Source organism: Cotesia glomerata, linkage group LG1, assembly GCF_020080835.1.
Source record: "Cotesia glomerata isolate CgM1 linkage group LG1, MPM_Cglom_v2.3, whole genome shotgun sequence".
Classification (NCBI taxonomy): Eukaryota; Metazoa; Arthropoda; class Insecta; order Hymenoptera; family Braconidae; genus Cotesia; species Cotesia glomerata.
The window spans coordinates 31224880-31244613 of NC_058158.1; the positions used below are offsets into that span (position 1 = coordinate 31224880).

At 33.6% G+C, this 19734-nt stretch overlaps 1 protein-coding gene and 1 long non-coding RNA gene across 2 annotated transcripts in view; both read left to right on the forward strand.

The window, feature by feature from the left end:
* LOC123270967 overlaps window positions 1–19734 on the forward strand; it is a 43860-nt gene that overhangs the window by 3938 nt on the left and 20188 nt on the right. The gene's annotated exons all lie outside the window — the stretch shown is intronic.
* On the forward strand, window positions 4885–7091 carry LOC123270950 (chitin deacetylase 8). Its single transcript, XM_044737140.1, has 5 exons — window positions 4885–5167; window positions 5304–5497; window positions 5665–6051; window positions 6515–6655; window positions 6742–7091. Exons 1-5 carry the CDS (start codon window positions 5000–5002, stop codon window positions 6995–6997), a joined length of 1146 nt encoding a protein of 381 aa, XP_044593075.1. The 5' UTR covers window positions 4885–4999; the 3' UTR covers window positions 6998–7091.

The window sequence follows — 19734 nt, forward strand, 5'->3', positions numbered from 1 at the left end:
TTATATGAGAAAAGTAAGGCTCGCTGTGAATATCAAAGACACAAACAAAAAATGGTGTAATATATTCAAGGATCCTTTAAAATTTCAAAAAATAACTTGTATAATAACAATATGGATTTAGGGATGTTTGAGATCAGAAGAGCCGATCATCTGCATTCCCAAGATAAATCACCGTCTCAAGCAACCAAAGAGAAAAAACGACGAAAGTGAATAGAATATATGCTGTGTATAGGTCAAAGCATTAGCTGGTTGAGAAACCAATTCAGCAGCAGACCAATTATCCACCCCCGTGACATACCCTGGAGGGTTGCAGATGGGCGAAACGGGAAAACGCCGGGAATTAAATATTCATAATTCGATTGAGCCAATTAACTCCCTTGAGGCGTACTGAGTACAGAGAGCAGTAGCTATAGAAATATACTTTTGTTCTTGTTATTTAAAAAATATTTTTTTCTTTATTCGTTGTTTTAATGACAAGTCACGATGAAAGTCGTAGCCTTTTCCAAGAAGTTGCTCAACGTGAGTCATGAGAAAACGCGACTCGAATTACTACGAGTACTTGATCTCTTTCTCTGGAAGGGTAGAGAGAGGCGAGGATATTTTTACCTTTAGTTTGTCTGAAGCTCAGGGCACCTCGTTTGCCAAAATCGATCGTCAACAGCCAAGCCGATCTCTCAAGTGCGCCTCAAGCGTAACTGTCCAAAGTGAATCTCAACGAAGAGGCCCCTAGGTCGCTCGCTAACTGCCACGTCGCTAGCAGCCAGACGTTCGATATTTCTGGGGCAACTCAGAGCTGGTCCAACTCTAACTGCTCTTGTTGCTCTAGTGAATTTCCATTTTCGTAAACGGTCTCTACCATCATCTTATCTATCTTCCTCTTCACGTGGCACACAAGAGACACAAGGCAAGAGCTGAAAAGAGGGCCAGACAGAGATGAATAAACTAGAAATGACCCTCTGATAGCCAGTAACTCTACAACGTTAGCTCTTCTACGGAGGTTCTCCTTCATATCGACCTTTCAGAAACTCAAGAGAGCGAGAACGCGGACCCATTATTTGCTATAGAGTCTTCAATGACTATCGAACAAACAACGGACGTGCTTCATAAACTCGCCAGAAGATGAGAGCAGCAATTCCAGGATTCTCGAAGTTTTCCGCTACCCGAATTGCTAACATCGAATAAACTATACTTTTGTGGGCTACGTATCCTGAGATTGAGTCTTTAAATTGACCACGGATGAGAAAGATAACGTGGATTGAGAAAATTCATCAAGATTTTACAAGCAACACTCAAGTCTTGTCATGCGTCAAAAGTCTATACCTCGAGGTCTCACACACCAGCATAACTACAAGTGCCATACACCTCACGTGAGCATTTTCCCGCCATAAAACCTATCCCCCTCACATGACCCTCGTTACCAGGTATACCGCACCACCGACAGTTCGGATAATTCTCCCTGCAGGCAACTTTCTTCTCAACATCACCGACGTGATTCTCTTTCCAAACTTCATTTCTCTGTCTCGCTTCAACTCTTTACTTTTATCTTTATCCTTTTCCAACCCCTTCACCAGTCAGCTTGTTCATTTTTCGATCAGGAATTCATTGAGTTGCATTTCCTTCACGATCAATAAATCCAATCATGGGTTCATTAGCAACAACCAAAAAGAACCTACTGAAGTGAATAAAAAGTTTTGCCATTGGCTAATTTTTCAAATTAAGCTGCTATGACATCCAAAATTATCAATCTAGTGATTACGGAAAATATTAATAATAGGAAATAAAAAAAAATAAACAAAAGTGAAAAAAATATAACATCGGACGAAATTGAAAATATTGAAATGGCCCGTAGTAGTGATCTTCAACGGGTCATTTATCAATAGAGTAATATGAACATTGATTATTTGTATTCACTCCTCTGTATTTTGCTATGATTGTACACCCGCGGTGCGTAATCTTTGTTCATTCGAGATTCATGTAAAACCATTCAACGCCAAGGAACAGACATACGTATACATGAATACACTTGCAAAATATACATACAATAAAGAACACAGCAGGCACTGTGGCGTCTCACGCGACTTAGTAGACACCTTGGCGCCATGGTACTTCCGCATTGCCTCGTTTTGTCCTCACACGGGGTCGATTCATCCCACATACCATCCAGATACATAATCCTATATCGTTCATATTTTTACTACCATCATCTGTATAGATATTTATCATGCATATCTACGTGTATCCATATATATAGATGTATCACGTAAAACAACGAATACCAATAGCGAATTCATTCTGTTGGACACAACACTGGACGATTTATCCTTGCAAAATGTGTCGAGCCGAATAAACTCCTAATTTTCCAATTCGCATCATTCTGCACATCTGGTGAATATAAATCCAATGTCGATAGATTTTTCAAATTACCATTTGTATACGGGTATTATGAGTGCTCTTATTGAGTTTACGAGTGGAAGAATTTATCGTATAATCCTTTTCATTCGACAAGTAACAATATTCTCCATGTATAATAAAAAAAATTAATGGAATAACAATGATAACAATAATAATTGCAATAGTAAAAGTTAATGTGTGTTCTATTCGGTTAAAGTAGAAAAACTAAAAAAATTTAATGGCAAATGTAAAATCGTAATTCAATCTAAGAAACAAGTTTAAGAGATAGAAAGGGCTTTTGAGACTACGTCTGTACAGACAAGACAGAAGAAAACCACCCTAGCAGGTATACACAGCGAAGATGTCGGGACCGGGAATAAAATATTCAACAAGAACAATTTTGTTTTAGTACGGCTTTTGCCAGCCACATCCACTTGCTGTATTAACTGCAGGTCCTTGTCGTGAAACCAATGGAGAATAAATAGAAAAAAAAAAAAAAACTAAAAACTCTGAAGTAGAATTGACCTGTAGTAGTCAGACGGTGTGAATTTACAATCCATTTATTTCTAATAGGTAAACACGCTTTTTATATTTTATTCATTCCTTCTGGTTTGTTTTTGTTTTGGATTATTTTTTTTTTTTGTTAAGCCCCCATTAGTGATTTGTTCGTATATAAGAGTAAATTCATTTAATTTGCAACGATGGAAATATACACTGAGAGCTTAAAAAAGCTATTTCGTGGTGAAAGGGAAGAAAGAATAAAATTGTACGTCAACCCCATGGGTATTCTCGACCGTCTGGATGTCATGCCCTTCATCCTACTCGTATAGCTTACGTGAATATACATATATAAATTTATACATACTAGGAGAGAATAACGTGTATAGGTCACTTGCATATATCGGAACGACCTCGGTTTGTTCCCAAGAGAATACCACGCGTTCTCTCGCCCTTTTCCACCTTCTATACCTTTAAAATGTAGTACCACCCACACTATTCACTCTGTCCACCGTTACATTCGTGAATGCACGTAAACCCTACTGTTACTGTTACTGCTTTAATAAATTAACAAAATATACTCACCATATTCACTGAATTATTTTACCTCACTGTACTCTACGACTTTCGATACACCCTAAACCAAGCCCTCTAACATATTATATTTTATAGAACTTTAGGGTATATAGTTGTACTGGAAAACATTGGCTAATCTCAATGAATTTCCGTACAACTTTAAACCAGCCGTGAATGACTTAATTCCTCATAATATTTTATTAATGCTAGATTGAAATTTTTTTTAAACTTTTAATTCAATTAATCTCGAAGTAAAACTAAAAAAAAAAACTGATATTTCCAATATGTGAAAATTTTAATTAATTTTTTCTCTCGTAAATTTTTTATAGTAATTATTTTTTAAGTAAAAATGAACTTATAAGTGTGGTAAAGATAAGATAAGTCGTTCATAATATCAAGATTATATTATAAAAGCTCGTAATTATAAATTTTCTATCTACATTGAATAGATGAATGAAGAGATTTTTTTTTCTATTATATTTCAATATACTCAAAATTGAGAGAAAATAAAATACAGTGTGTTTCGAAAAAGTAATTAGTATGTAATTGCAATTGAAAACTATAGTAATATATATCATTTTATTCAAATCAATATGTATATTATAGGTAGATATATAACGGTAGTCAATAAAAATTTTTATTTCCATTAAATTTTTTGCTTAAAATTGAAAGCACGAGAACTATTAAATTTTTAGCTGCATATTATCGTAGTTTTTCTTAAAGATTCTCTTTGCAACAGTTATTGAGCACCGCAGTATTACCTTGTAGGTTTAGTAAAATCACGAGAAGCTCAACTAAACCGTAGGCTACGGGGATTTAATTCTATTTCACTCTCTCTTTCTCGTCGGTTGTTACAGAACCGTTTATCCTATCTTTATATGTATATCTCAAGCATATATTTGTGTATGTATAACCATTTATCCTTATACATTTACATACTTGAATGTCTGTGCACTCACACAGTGTACCGTATCGACAATAGCATTATCAGGATAACGAGATAGAACATGAGAGTCTGCGATAAAACTATTATCATCGTTACCAACGTTACAATTGTTCATGTTTGAATGGCTATAGAAAAACTTTGCTGGCTAAATTATTCAGTAATTTACCATACACTATCCAGTAGAACAAAAAATAGGCTTTGTTTAATGGGTTACTTACCTAGTAATTTGACGGTAAATTAATGCCTATATCTTTACCAGAAGTTTACGTTTATGTATGCAATTTAGAACACTGGTTATTTCCAAGAAGTCTCATGCTTTATCCAATATCAGGATCGATAACGCTTGAGAATTAGATAACTGCAATCGAAAGAAAACTGTCAACAGGAAATATAATAACTTATTTATTCATTTTTTCTTTAAAATGACTCTCTTGAAGATACAGTTTATTATCTTTTATGTTATCAATAAATCGGTGACGACGTGAAAAAAAATCTACTTGCAAATATAACGTCTAACTGACGATCGTAAATGGTACTCTTCAGAGTAACATTGACTTCCGTTCTGTTCATGAGCCAACATTATACAAAATGAAGTGTACTCTGATTTTATTTGGCATACTCGTGAGTATGACTATCAATTGGACTGAGTGCTTGAAACTGGCTGAACCTTGTATACCCACAGTCTGCAAATTACCCAACTGCAAATGTAGTACTATTGAGAGTGGTAGTGGTATTCCCACATCAAAAATACCGCAGGTATGCATTATATTAATCTATTTAATTTTAATCTCTTTACAACCACATGTAACTAATTGTTACTTTTATTCAAAGATCAAACCGTAGAGTAAATAAAATAATATTTAATAATTTCCCTATCATATTATTATTGCAGATCGTTCTGTTAACCTTCGATGATGCTACTACCGGACAAACTTACGGAAAGTTTTCCGAAGCGCTATTCAATCGAAAAAATCCAGATGGATGCCCAATAGCGGCCACCCATTTTCTCAGTCATGAATACACAGACTATACATTAGTCCACGATCTCTGGTTAAAAGGACACGAAGTCGCCCTACATTCCATCACGTAATTTTCTATCTGTTCATTTACATCAATCCTAGTAAAATCTATTTGCATGTCGCTATTCGAATAAGTTTAATAATTAATAATTAAAATAAATATTATTTAAGCACGCTCCAAGATATTTTTTAGTTGTAAAAATTTCAAACGTTAATCCAACGTTTTGTTTACAGTCACGCACCCATACAAGATTACTGGCTAAAGATAAATCTCACTACTTTCAAAGCTGAATTTGACGATATGAGGCAAATAGTGATGCACTTTGCGGGAATCCCCAAGAGTGATATACGAGGTGCAAGATTACCATTCTTACAGACGTCGGGTAATATAAGTTTTCAGGGCCTGAAAGAGCTCGGATTGGTTTATGATAGCTCAATGCCAACAATACGATACGTTGATAATCCATTGTGGCCGTACACTCTGGAATACGCCAGTCACCAAGATTGCATGATAGAGCCCTGTCCAACAGCTAGCTTTCCGAACGTCTGGGAAGTACCGATGACTATGTGGTTGGATGAAAAGAATGTGAGTTGCAGTATGGTCGATGCATGCACGAACATGTAAGTCAATAAATCATTTACACTTGTATATACATATTATTTCTTCTTATTTTTCTTCTTCACAAACTGAAATTCATTCTCGTCTGCATTTAAAGTGACGTACTTGATAATACCGAGCAAACAAATTTATTACAAAGATTATTTATTATCGTGGTTTTTATTTTTACATACATATGTAACAATGTTGCGTTCTGCTTACCAGTCATAGTCATGCCGGTTAAATTTATTAATCCCTTGTGAACTGAAATTTTATTGGATTGGGTATAACATGTATGTACTGGGACGTCAATTAATGCTTTACGAGTCTTTGATTAATTTGGATAATCCATAACGACACATCTAAACCCCCTTATACAACAACAAGATGTGGATCAACTGACACGCTCGATTGAGCCCGAATTCATTGTCCAACCGCGGAGCGCCACTATATTGAACCTCGTAATTTGACCCGTGGGTGTTTCAGACCCAAGCAAGCTGAGCCGCTTTCAAAATGGATCATCAAGCAATTTGAACGGCATTATAACAATTCACGGGCACCCTTCCCAGTTTTCATGCATGCCGCCTGGTTTCTACGCAGTGACGAATATTTCAAGGCCTACAAATTGTTAGTATCTATTTTTAGCTTTACTCAGTATATCCATATAATAATAGTGATAATAATAATATTTAAAATATATTCATATCTCACAGATTCATCGATCATCTGGTACGCTTACCCGACGTTTATCTGGTGACAGTAAATAAAGCCATTGAATGGGTGAAGAATCCAAAATCTTTGGACGTTAAGAAACCATTTGGCGAATGTGAAGTTAGAAAACCAACATTCGACTGTTTCCCTCGAACTTGCAAGTTGACCGGAATCGACGGCAACGAAAGATGGATGTCTTCTTGTGTTAAAACTTGCCCTGATAGATACCCATGGATCCATAATCCTCTTGGAAAATAAATGTACGGCACACTAATAGTTTAACGTTTATGTTTTATTAAAAGTATAAATAAAAAAATATTTATTGCGGCAATATATCTAATAAAATGATAAATATATGGTGATAAAAAAAGCAAAATAAGTGAAAAGGAAAAAAATTACCCGTATTAAAGTGAGTCTCGAGCTATTGCTTCAAGTGTAATCCTTTGCCGTACAAAATGATATACATTATATACACATAGTAACATTAAACATACATATGTAAGAGATAAATCTTAGCACACGGTGTAGACCGGTCGTCTACAGCATTACGGTCCGTTCCTGACGCTAACCGGGCTCTTTAAGGCCACACATATCCACTGGGTCGTAAAGTCCAAACCCAATTTCTGGTGGATACCATTAGCAGGACCCATTAAACATTAAATGACAGGGAAAATGTAACCTGAATCTCGCCAAACGAGCCAACAGTGAGGTCCCTCTAGTATCTTACGTTTCCGTATAGTCTACAATTAAGGTATTAATAATTATCATCTTAATTATTCGTAACTTAAGTTATAATTAATGACTGCGACACAACCTCTAACAATTTTTCATTACCGCTCTCTATAAATATATTCGATATTGATTTTCCATTTACCAACTGTAAACATACAAACTATTTGAAATAACCCATTTATAATTAAATAATCGTTTTGAGTAGCTAATCTGTTTGCCCAGAATCAATTTCTGTCTTATATATATGTGTATGCATGATATTAACTATTACCAAGTATGACAAGAATATATGAATCAAACTGTACTGAGCGTGCCATCTCTTACGTAAACTCAGAAGCTACTATTGCTGTACCGAGTGTTTTAGTAGTGCAGAGAAGTTGGCATACATTTGAATAATATTCATAGATCTTTCTGTACCAGCGATAGTAGATTACGATATTAATGTCGGCACATTTTTCATCTACATGCATATTTATAAATTTAATGTGCATATAGACTCAAAATTAAACAACTTAAATACTGCTGTTAGTGTCATACTTGATTTAATGATTACGGATGATTAACTCACTGAGTCGTCACTTGATATTTAAAAGTAAAAGTGAGTGAAAAAAATAATATGGGTGTTCACCAGTGTGTATACTAAGGTGGTTCATTTCCGCAAAATTTTTTTTTTTTTTCGGTGCTCATGCAAAATATTAATCTACATATAGAAAAAAAAATTCTTACCAAGTTTGAGCTTTTAATAATAATTTTAAGTACTTACAATAGAAATTTAAAGTTTTACCATTTAAAATGCCTGTAAAATTTTTTTTTTTTTCAAATTTCTAATGCTTACCCGGCTTTTACAACATTGCAAAGCGGTTTGATGGACCTTGTGGGGAAGAAAAAAAGGACTAACTCATAAAAAAAAAGTTATCCAACCAATATTTAATGAATATACAGCCATTTTTATACCGGAAAACGTAAGAAGTTGATAAATACTAACTCATAATCTTATTTAGATTCATTTTTTCTATTTATTACCATTATATTTCCCTACACTAAGAACTTTTTTAAAATTAGTATGATTTTTTACTCATAATGAATACAAAAACAACACATGAATTCATAAAAAAGCAACAAAAATTTAATCAAAATATACAGAAGGTTACGTTATTATGTAAAATGTGCTTGAAATGTGATAAACATCTAAATAGTTATAAAAAACAAGTTAATAAATTTCAAATAATTACTAATGTTATTGAAAACACATCAAGATTTTAAAGCTGAATATAGTTTTTTGGCGCACGTTGGAAAGTCTTTTCTACATTGTTGAACCATTAATAATAAATATTGTTTCTGATCTTCATCATATGTACCTAACTCGTTAAATTTTTCAATGAGTGCAACACATCGTTCGGCAGTATCATTAACAACACGTAGTTTTTTGAAAGTTTCGCAGCAAGTAATGTATTCTTGATCTGTTTCCCACAAATCAGGGTCGATGTCTAGAAATTCACAGGTCAAATTAAACTTATCAAAAATAGTGAGAGATTCTTGAGTCACAAAATCACTTATACTTTTAGACGACATTATTTCAAGCTTTTTCCTGTCTAAAGTAAATCAAGGATATTTACTATTGCTCAATTTTTTGTTTTTAATAGAATCAGCTATTTTTAATTTTTCTTCTCGGGATAGTTTTTGATCAAAAAGCGCCAAGCCTGTAAGATTCTCGTTTAAGTACCACAAATGCTTGGAAAGTTTCTCTAAAGCAGCTTCTGCAACTTTTGGGTGATCTTTTTTATACTCTAATAAATTTTGAAATAGTTTTAAGTCATGATACGGAGCTTCAATAGCACTTGTTGCTACGAACCATACTTCAACATAAAAAAAAAAAAAAAAAAAAAAAAAAACAATAAATAAGCAAACTTCTCGTAAAGGTAACAATTCTGAAGGGTTGAAGTGAAATTCTTCTCTGAACATATATATTTTTAAACTATAGATAGCTTTCGATAGCCAACGAGCATGGTGCATAGCACCAGGAGCTCTAAATTTTATACCTTTGTTTGGTACACCTCCTAAAAAAATGTAGCTCAGCGTCAAAAGTTCATGATAGTCATCTCTTGAAGTTCAATTCTGTAAAAAATGAAATGTAGTTAATATTAAAATATGAAAATTGTTTACTCAGTAAGAGAAACAAAGCACAACTTAGCAATAATTTTTTCCATTAGTAAAAAACTGTACAATATTTTTACCTGTAGATGATCTTCGATGAAGGGTAGTAGAGTATTTTTTTTTTCGTCCAGGATATCTTTAATTATAACATCTTCAGTACCGATGTCATATTTTAACTTGTCTATTTAACAAAAATAAAATTCTAAACTTTTTCAATATTCTAAGGATATGACGACAGAATTTACTAAAAATCGCAAAAATGAATGCCAAAAAGTGTGAAATTTAATATGACAATAGGATAAATTCATTATTATGAATGCAGAAATGACAATTCAATCATCAATGTGAATAGAATTCTATACTTACTAAATTCAATGTTGTTATTTTCATCTTGTATTTCATCCTGTATATCTTGTAAAACTGATTGATCAAAAAGTACTATTGCATTTTCGTTTAACTTAGATATTAATGGTAAACATTTATTGCCATCATTTTGTCGACATTCTTCTAAAAATAATTGTAAATCACTTGGAAGATTCTCAACTTCACTATTATCAGCAATATCGAATAATTTGTTCAATTTTCCACTTTGTGCTTTTGATTGTCTGAGAGATTGTTAAGAGATTTTTGTTTCTTAATGTCTTTGTAATCGTCATAAAACTTTTCAAATTTCCGAATACTATTTCGTTTCAGTGTCGTGGGAATTCCAATTTTATCCCACATAGCCTCTAATTCATCGATAGCTTCGGTAGTACTGATACGTATAGTCAATTTTAACGTCAAATGTTGATACATAAATAAATTAATAACGTCACGATAAGTAGGTAATTTATAACAATTCAATTCTTTAATTTGAAAGTCAACTAAATAGTTATATGTCCTATTACCAATTACTTCAGTCATAATGAACTTTAGTTAGGTTAGAAAGTTAATGAAATGTAATCAAATAAATACTGAAGAATATCAAGAACTAATTTAAATACGACATATACCATTAAACACAAGTGACAGCAAAAAATTGATATTAAAATAGTAATTTGAATATAGTTTATTAAAAAATTGGCTTATTCTGTCTTAGTATCAGCGTCAATTGATTCTCGGATTAATCACTTAATACAACAAACAATGAGAAAATTATTTTGATGTTAGATATGCCATAAAGGATCAAATTTGTCAATAAAGACAATAGAGACGGTAATATCATGCTAATTAACTAGATCAATGTTAGAATATGCCATCTCGGGACTGCTTGGTGCAATTTTTCAAAGAATGATTTCTACTTATACAAAGTTGGCGTGAATAAAGTTGACAATGAAAAAAATTAAATTTTTTGCTAATTTTTGAATTTTGTTACAAAAAATTAAATAATCTTCATTTTTATTTTTTTGGTTAACGACAGAAATGTTGAAAAATTGCGAGATCTATGTTACAATTTTATTCATGTAGTTTTTTTATTAATTTGTGTGTTTTAATATTTATTATGAGTGAGAAATCATAATGATTTTAAAAAAATTCTTAGTGTAGGGAAATATAATGGTAATAAATAAAAAAAATGAATCTAAATAACATTATGAGTTAGTATTTATCAATTTCTTACGTTTTCCGGTATAAAAATGGCTGTAAATTCATTAAATATTGGTTGGATAACTTTTTTTTATGAGTCAGTCCTTTTTTTCTTCCTACTTTTGGCGGTTTGCTCGAAAAATTAAAAGAAAATATATTTTTTTCAAAAACTGTCACAAGGTCCATCAAACCGATTTGCAATATTATAAAAGCCGGGTAAGCATTAGAAATTTGAAAAAAAAAAAATTTTTTTTACAGGCATTTTAAATGGTAAAACTTTAAATTTTTATTGTAAGTACTTAAAATTATTATTAAAAGCTCAAACTTGGCAAGAATTTTTTTTTCTATATGTAGATTAATATTTTGCATGAGCACTGAAAAAAAAAAAAATTTGCGGAAATGAAACACCCTAGTGTATACATTTATGTAAACAAATCGGTGAAGTAAATGAAAGCAAAGCTCAAAAGCGCCTCAGGCGTTTATTCTCGTTTGCAAAACGTTTTCAGCGTCCGTAAACCATCCCAATGGCAGTAACAAAGCTTCCATTGGGAATGCCTATACTAACACTACAAATACAATTGTGCTTTAATGTCAATGTATATGTATTGTTTATTTTTGTATATGTATGTCGTTGTTGTTGTTGTTGAAAAACAATTGTACTTGGAAACACGTGGAACTTTATTGATGAAGCTGAGTCAATTACGCATTGAGTTGCGCCCCATGAGCAATTACACCTTTGACAAATATTTAACTCCTGATCGTTGTAACGCGACATCTCTTTTTCTCTTTTACTTCCTGATTCTATTCCCTCGTATCTCTGATGTGATCTCTCCCTACATTTTCCCAGCCCCATCTAACGCAACACGTGTACCAGAGCTCGTGCCTCGAATCCATTTAACCGATATTGAAAAAAAATGAAAATAAAAAAAAACAAACAGTAGAACAAGACTGATAAAGGGAAAGATCTCGATCTTGAAAAAAAAAATATGCATAAAAATGTTAAAAAGGACGTAAGGAAAAAATATAATCATAATAATAATAATAAATAAATAAATAAAAATGAAATAGAATAAGAAAAGGAAAAAAAAGGTGTACTACTCTCTTGCTATATTCTTGACGAGTAGAAAATTCAAGAGATCAAGGAGCTCCTCATTTCTACACGTAGTTTGCAATGCTGAAGAAAATTCTCACGAATGGAAATTTCTTTTCCGTTCGAGCGATATTAAAAAATATTCACATTGCCAAGCGTTCGACTCGTTCGTCTTCAGCTCGTGCTGTACTACTGAAAGAGAAAAAAAATAATATTTTTCCTTTTTTTGTTTTTTCTATTTTTTATTATTATTATTCCTATCTTAACTTGACTACTTTTCGTCGTTGTCGTCGCAGTCCTTTTTTCTGAAACTTCTCTTTCTTCTTGAAGTTGTTCTTTTGGTGTTCGTTCTCTTCTCGATTTTTTTACTCCACTATCATCATCAACTCAAAACGAAATTCACCCCCCGGGAAATGAAAGCAGGCAAGGGTTCAAGGGTACACGTCACGCGATGATAACGATGTCAATTATGGTAATGAATTGTTAGGCGCCGAGGGATGCACAGCAGTTAAGTTAAAATATGACGACGCTCGGTACGTACCTAGAGTTGAGAGAACACCAAGAGCAAGTGGGAGCAGACCTTAAGTCTCGTATGTCTTCTACTCCATAAAACTTCTACCTACTTGACTATTTATTTTTTCAAACAAATTTATAACCCTTGATAATTGTAAATAAAGTTTTTCAGCAAACAACTTTTAGTTTTTTATCTATTCGCGATTAGATACTTTTTCTATTGTTTAAAATTATTCTTACTGTGCATTGCGCATTTTTTTTTTCGAGTCGAAATCTCAGTAAGTGAAATACAAATACAATGATAAAAGCTTGGTAAAATAAGGGTAAGGATAAGATGGTACTTCTTGAAGTTTATTGAAGACAAAATCCTCTGAGAAATCAAGTAGTCAATAGTCAATATCAAATGGCCGTACAAATTTCACACGGTACGAGGATTCGGTGATCACAGCCAGAATATTTATCAGAATCGTGAGGACGCGAGGTCCAGATTTCTCTAGAGAAATTACTTTTTCAAAAAAATAAAAAATAAATAATGAAGAAATCTCGACAAAAAAAAAGCTTTGCTTGATAAAAATTCAAAGTATCGGTCAAGACAATATTTCCGTGTGAAAATGGTCGTCAATCTCGTAAATGTATCGAATATTCGGTGAAATATGCTCGGGGAACTATTTCCGGAGGTCGTGGAGAGGGTCGAGTACAGGGTAAAATACGAGGCAGGTATCCGCGTAATTCTGGCCGCGAAGGGAGAATACCTGACTGGATGTAGTGCGGCCAGAGGGAGCAGAAGCTAAGTGAAGAGGGTGGAGAAGTAAGAGAAGTCCGAGACAGTCAGGGCAGTGACTACTCTTTCTCCTCGAGTAATACGAATAGTGGTATACGAATGAAAGTACAAGAGGTCCCACCCGGTGCTCCTAACTCAGCTAGATCTACGGTTTTCCTGTAACATAGATCCGCGTTTGCCGCATAGTAGCTCGAGCTGGGGCAGATGCGTGCCCTCGGTTCTTACTATCATCTAGCTTTCTCTAACTGACGGTTGCCCGACAGAACAGTGTCTCCATCTTTATCCGGTAGCGTCTTTTCTCTGTTGGTTTAATACTCAACTCTGTTGCTCCCTCGAGCGAAACCTCAAACGAGACCGCGTGGGACCTTCGTGCACGAGCCACGAAAAGCATCCGGCGGACGACACGGCGCCTCGTTATTTCACCCTTGACAATTTTCGACTGAAGAGACTGAGTTTAAAACAATCATTTTATTACGATAAAAACGGGTACTTGTTTTTCGAGTTGTTTTTTTTTTTCTCGACCATTTAATGTCTTTCACTATATTAAAACAAATGGAATTTTTATGTATTGTATTTATCTTTAGTTTTATTTATATATTTATTTGTAGTTATTTAGGGGAGGGGGGGGGGCAAAATAGGGTACTTAAGAAACCGTTATGATTTTAAGGACTTAAATATGCTGATTTTTCTCGTTTTCAGTCGTAATTGAAGGAAAATAATCAAATTTCAAGTTGCCGTAGAAAAAAAGTTTTTTTTTTTTTGCGGGCAAAATGGGGTACCCTCTGAAAAAGTGAAAAAAAAATTTCATTATCCGAAAATGAAATGTCGTTAAAAAAATAACATTTTCTTATCGATAAGTCTACGAAAAAACCCAGAGAGATGAACAAATCACCCAAAAAAGAAACATTGTTTTAGTTGACGCAATATACTCCTAACAAAAATTGAGGTAGCAAAAAAAATTTTTTAATTTTGTAGTAATTTTTGACGGGTTTCGCTTGAGTAAAAATAATATCAAGATAAAAAAAAGAGTTCCCTTGAGAAGATTCTACTTTTTGGATCTCCCGGTGAAAAATTTTTTAGACATAGTTCTCACGCAATTCCAAGCGATAGCACGAAAAAAAAACATTCGTAATTTTTTTGCACTCTCTTTCTTGGTTTAGGGATTCAGGAAAATTTTTTCAAGTTGAATGATCTTGTAGGCCTGAAGATCTTACTTTTTAAATTAAATATCTCACAAGCCCACCAAATGATTTTGAAGAAATTGGCGGCCTCTGACACAGTTTTCTGAGCATTGATAGTTAAATTATGACATCAAAAATTATCCGAGAATAAATTTCGAAGTTATTTGAAAAAGACATTCTTTTAGAATGGTTAGTTTACACAAAAAAAAAGGTTCACTTGAGTCAAGAAAATATTTTTCTTCCTAATTATTTCCTTGAGCAAAAAAAAAATTTTCTTTTTGATGCAAGAAATTTCACTTATTCCAACAAAATTAACTCTCTTGTTTTAAGAAATATGTATCTTGATCCAAGAAAATTTATTTAAGTCAAGAAAATCTTCTTGTTTTGAGAAAATTCAGCCTCTTGCTCCAAAAAATTAAATATAAAGATAGAAGTAAATTTTCATTAATATTTTTATTGATTAACATATCAAATGGGAAGATCAAATAATGTTGAATCATTTGTTTTCATTCAATATGTATAATTGCACGCTAAAATAATATAAAATGGGTATCAAATATTCGAGAGAAAAATTTTCTCAAGGTGAGAAAATTTTTTTCTCAGCTGAAGTAGGTGGCACTGCTTCCCTAAAGTATCTAAAAATCTTGATCAAATGTAAAAATTTATTGCATCAAGTATTTATGATAATTTGAATTAAGAAAAAATTGCTTCCACCAAGAATAGAATTTCAAGAAAAATTTTTATTTCGGGCAACACAACTTCAGTCTTCCTTCAGGCACTTGAAAATTTTCTTGAGCCAAGAATTTTGTTCTCCTTATATCTTCGTAGGAATATTAATAACTAGTTCCTAGGACCTTAAAAATGTGAAGATCAGATTAGAACTTGATTTTCGAAAACTGGCATGGAACCAATGACTCCCCGATTTTTTTTTTTTTTTTAATCATTCATTTGTAAAGCGAGAACTTAAAAATTTAGAAAAAGTAATCGTAGATGTGAAAAAAAAATTATTACGATGCACAATGACGATAAAAATTACTGTAAGAAAAGTTAGAAAAAAAAATTTTTTTGTTTTTTTAATTAAAAAATTTTTTTTTCTTTTAAATTGTAGGAAATGACGTTAAAATATATTTTAGGAAGCTGAAAGAGCTTTTTGGAAAAAAAAAATTTTCTTACGAAATTTTGGGGGTACCCCATTTTGCCCCCCCTACCCCATTTTGCCCCCCCCCCCCTCCCCTATAAAGACATTAACCACACTTGGATAATAAAAATTTTCTGTAGCTCATGAAATTCAGCACGTTTCATCTAATGCAATCGTCAGTCGCATCTTCTACTCAGTTTTCGCAACCCAACCAAAGACGTGACTACTCTTAGCTTACCGCGTTAAACAAAAAAAAGAGCTTTCTCCCCAGAGACTTTTAGCCGGCTCTTGGTGAAGAGCAAAATGAGAGGAAGAACGAGCCCATAATTCAGCCATCTCGGGGTTACTGAGTTTCTCGTGAATCCTCAAACGGCATTACCGACTCTTGTGCTCTCTTCTTTTCTTATTCTTTAGCAAACCGTCTATCCTTATTTTTTCTTTGTTATTTTTTATGGGTTTTTATTTTATTTTTTCTGCTCTCTCGTCTCTCATTTACCATGTAACCATTTGGAAACGACTGACGCGTATACGTGCCAACTTGAAAACAAGCCTTCCCGCAAGAAAACTCATAAAGCAGATGTGAAAACCGTCAAAACTACGAATAAACCCAAGGGCTACCCGAAGACCAAACTTTCTTGTTATATGCGGTAACAAAAATAAAAAATAAAAAAAAAAATACCAATGTACAGTGCAGCTGTGTGTAACTCTACCTTTTACTCTGTACACTGCTATGTACATTGTTATGTGTAGCAAGCAAGTCTCGGTGTGCATGTGAGAAAAAAAAGTTTGAAATACGATATTAAATTGTTTCCCGCCAAATGTACTGAGGTTTCATGTCGTAAAATGCTTTTTACGATCTGTCATTTTGAAATTTTTTTATGAAACAAACTTTTCCAGTATTTATTTTGTTCAAAGTCCAAGCAAAAATGTATATATACATACATGTATATGTGTGAACAATGCGTTAAAGGAAAAAAATTGAAATGAAATAAAAAAGTTAAAAGAAAAAATCCATTTCTGGGAAATAACGATGCGAATGAGGTGCCAAAGGTTAGGATCTATTTCGTGAGAGCAGAGTCTAAAGAGAAAAGCTATAAGAGAAGCGTCGACTGCAAAGACGAAGATGAGTGATCGCTCAGTTGCGTGCGTTCCGTGGTCTCTTCTGCAACCAACAGCGTGAAATTAAAAGTTCCCAGCGAGTCCCGCGAGGCTTCTTTCTACCCAACAGAGAAGATGTAAAAAGGGATACGGAATAGAAAATAGAAAAAATATATTTATAAAAAAAAAAAACGTGAGGATAGAAAGACAGTGTCCCAAACAACGGCCCTCATCGATCTTTTGTTTTCCTTCTTTATCTATCTCGGCTAGCTTTTTTCTCTATGTGCTCTATACATATATCTGCAGGTACATCAACGCATGAGGGAGATAGTAAATACCTTTGGCAGAATGACAAAATGTACCTAATCCATCGTAAACTGAGACCTTTGGCTTCCCGGATTTGCAGAAATCCGCGGTCATCTTTTCTACCAACTTTAGGTTTTTTTATGAGTGACATAAAAAAAAATAGAAATTTATAGTATTATCAATCATATGAAAAGAAACTTGGATTGTAAAAAAATTATGATATTAATCCAATATATTTAACAAAAAGTGCTCATATATTTCACGCGTGTCTGACTTGATTTTTACCTTGACTACTTGTCCAAACTTATTTTTCAATGTTCACTAAATTAATAACTATTTCACTAGCCATCTCTCAATCATCATTACCCGTATCATTCTCTGATGTACAAAAAGTTATACAAACTTTATTAAAGAGAAATATCTTTCACTCTTTTCAGAGTAACGAAACCTATTTTATAAAATTTTAAAACAATAATTTAAAAAAACAAATTCTGTTAGAATTTTAGATCACATTCATACCGCTAGTCCACTCATAAATTACCGTATATTATGGATACTTTAACTTTAACGTAAGTAATGAAAAATGGAAATAACGTAAAGGAAGAAAAATAAAAAAAGTGTGATGATTTAAAACAAAAATAAGAAGAAAAAGAAAGAAGAAGAATCTTGAAGGTCTGAGAAGAAAGCAAGATAGATTTTTACTTTTCAACGGGGTGTAGCTAACGGCTGCAGGTTATTTGCATGCTACTGCCATTCCCTGCACGTTCACGACCGGTCGCCATCTTGCATCACTTTACTTTGATCTCGGCGAGGCTAATATCGTGGTTAAGAGCACACCACACCCGGAGCCAGAAGAACAAATTTCACCAAGACACCGATAAAATGTGTAAAGTGATGTAACGCATTAATTAACGGTTTGCTGAGTCATTATATTATACACTCGGTGATCCGGTCTTTGTGTTGATCCTCAATACTCATCCGCATGTTATAATAGATTGATTTATAAACACCAATATTTGTCTGAGCATACATATTTATAGCAGCGTACAAACAAACTCTCACTCTCCTTTTGAAACGTGGAATCAACTAAATTAACCATCAGGACGTGTCTTGAGGTACCTCAAGCTCAAGACTAAAGGCTCTCTATATAGTATACTATAGAGCGGGTAAGCAAAATTATACGATTTAGTTTAGTTATAAAGAAAGATATTGATGGCGTCAGATCGGTCAGGGAACATTCATAAGCCTTTTCATCTCGTCGAACCAGTATGGTATATGGGTTTAAGATATTCCATGCGCCGGGTGTTTGAGAAGTAATAAAAAGCCGGCGCGCGGCGTCATTACGTTCATCCAGACAAACGAGGTGCCGCCGTGACTGGATTGTCGACGCCGCGGAAGACGAATGCCCGACGTCAAAGGGAGAATCGAAAACTTATTCAAACGCGGAGAGAAACGGGATTGCAGAAGAGGAACGTATGGACGACGACGGAAACGCCGAAGATGAGAACGAGAAAGCGCTGTGGGCGTACAAGAAGATGAGCTAATAATTCTCAAAGCTTTTAGCTGACAAATTACTTTACTTTATACACCAGCTAAATCATCAAACTTGTTATTAAAACAATATCATTTTTGAATCAGCAAATAAAGGGGAGAAGAGAAAAAGAATCAAGAAGAAGAAGAAAAGAACAGAACATAAGAGAGTGATTTTTAGCGCACTGTCATTTTTCATTTAACAAGCATACAGTTCGTATGAACCTCCTTAAGACACATCACTTTGTGAGATATGATGCACGGGAAGAATCTTAACACAATGACGAATGATCTCACCGTTGACGATGCGTCCGAGATTTCCATATGATGGACTTAATGCTCTTCATGCTAGAGAAATATTTCACGTCAAGTTTCTTCACTTTTATCATTTTACTTATCTCTTCATCTCGTAGAAATACATCTGAGCGTACATTTTTTCTTAGATCTGTATACAGACTTTTGTTCTTCTTCTCCTTCTTGATTCCCTTCCATCACATTACCGTCTCCGCATGAAAGAACAACAGTGATGTAGAATACCTATAACTTCCTGTATAGTAACCTTTTACTGAGCTCGGGCTCTTTAAATCCTGGTGGGTGACTCCTGGATTTTCTGGACACGGATAAAACGTGATGGGATCAGTAAAAGGAAAAACTTTTTTTATACTATAATACTGGAATCACAACTCCATACGAGTTTACGATTTTATATTTATAATAACTAAATTTTTAAACTTTTTGATGCTAAAGGTGTTTCAAGGTACATTCGAAGCATGTAGTAATGTTACAGTAATATTAATAATAATAATAACAATAATAAAATAATAATGTAGCCAATTGTCGTGCATTGAAAGTAGTTAAAAAATTTTCTCTAAACTTTTTTGTACTTCATTATCACGTCTCATATTCCGC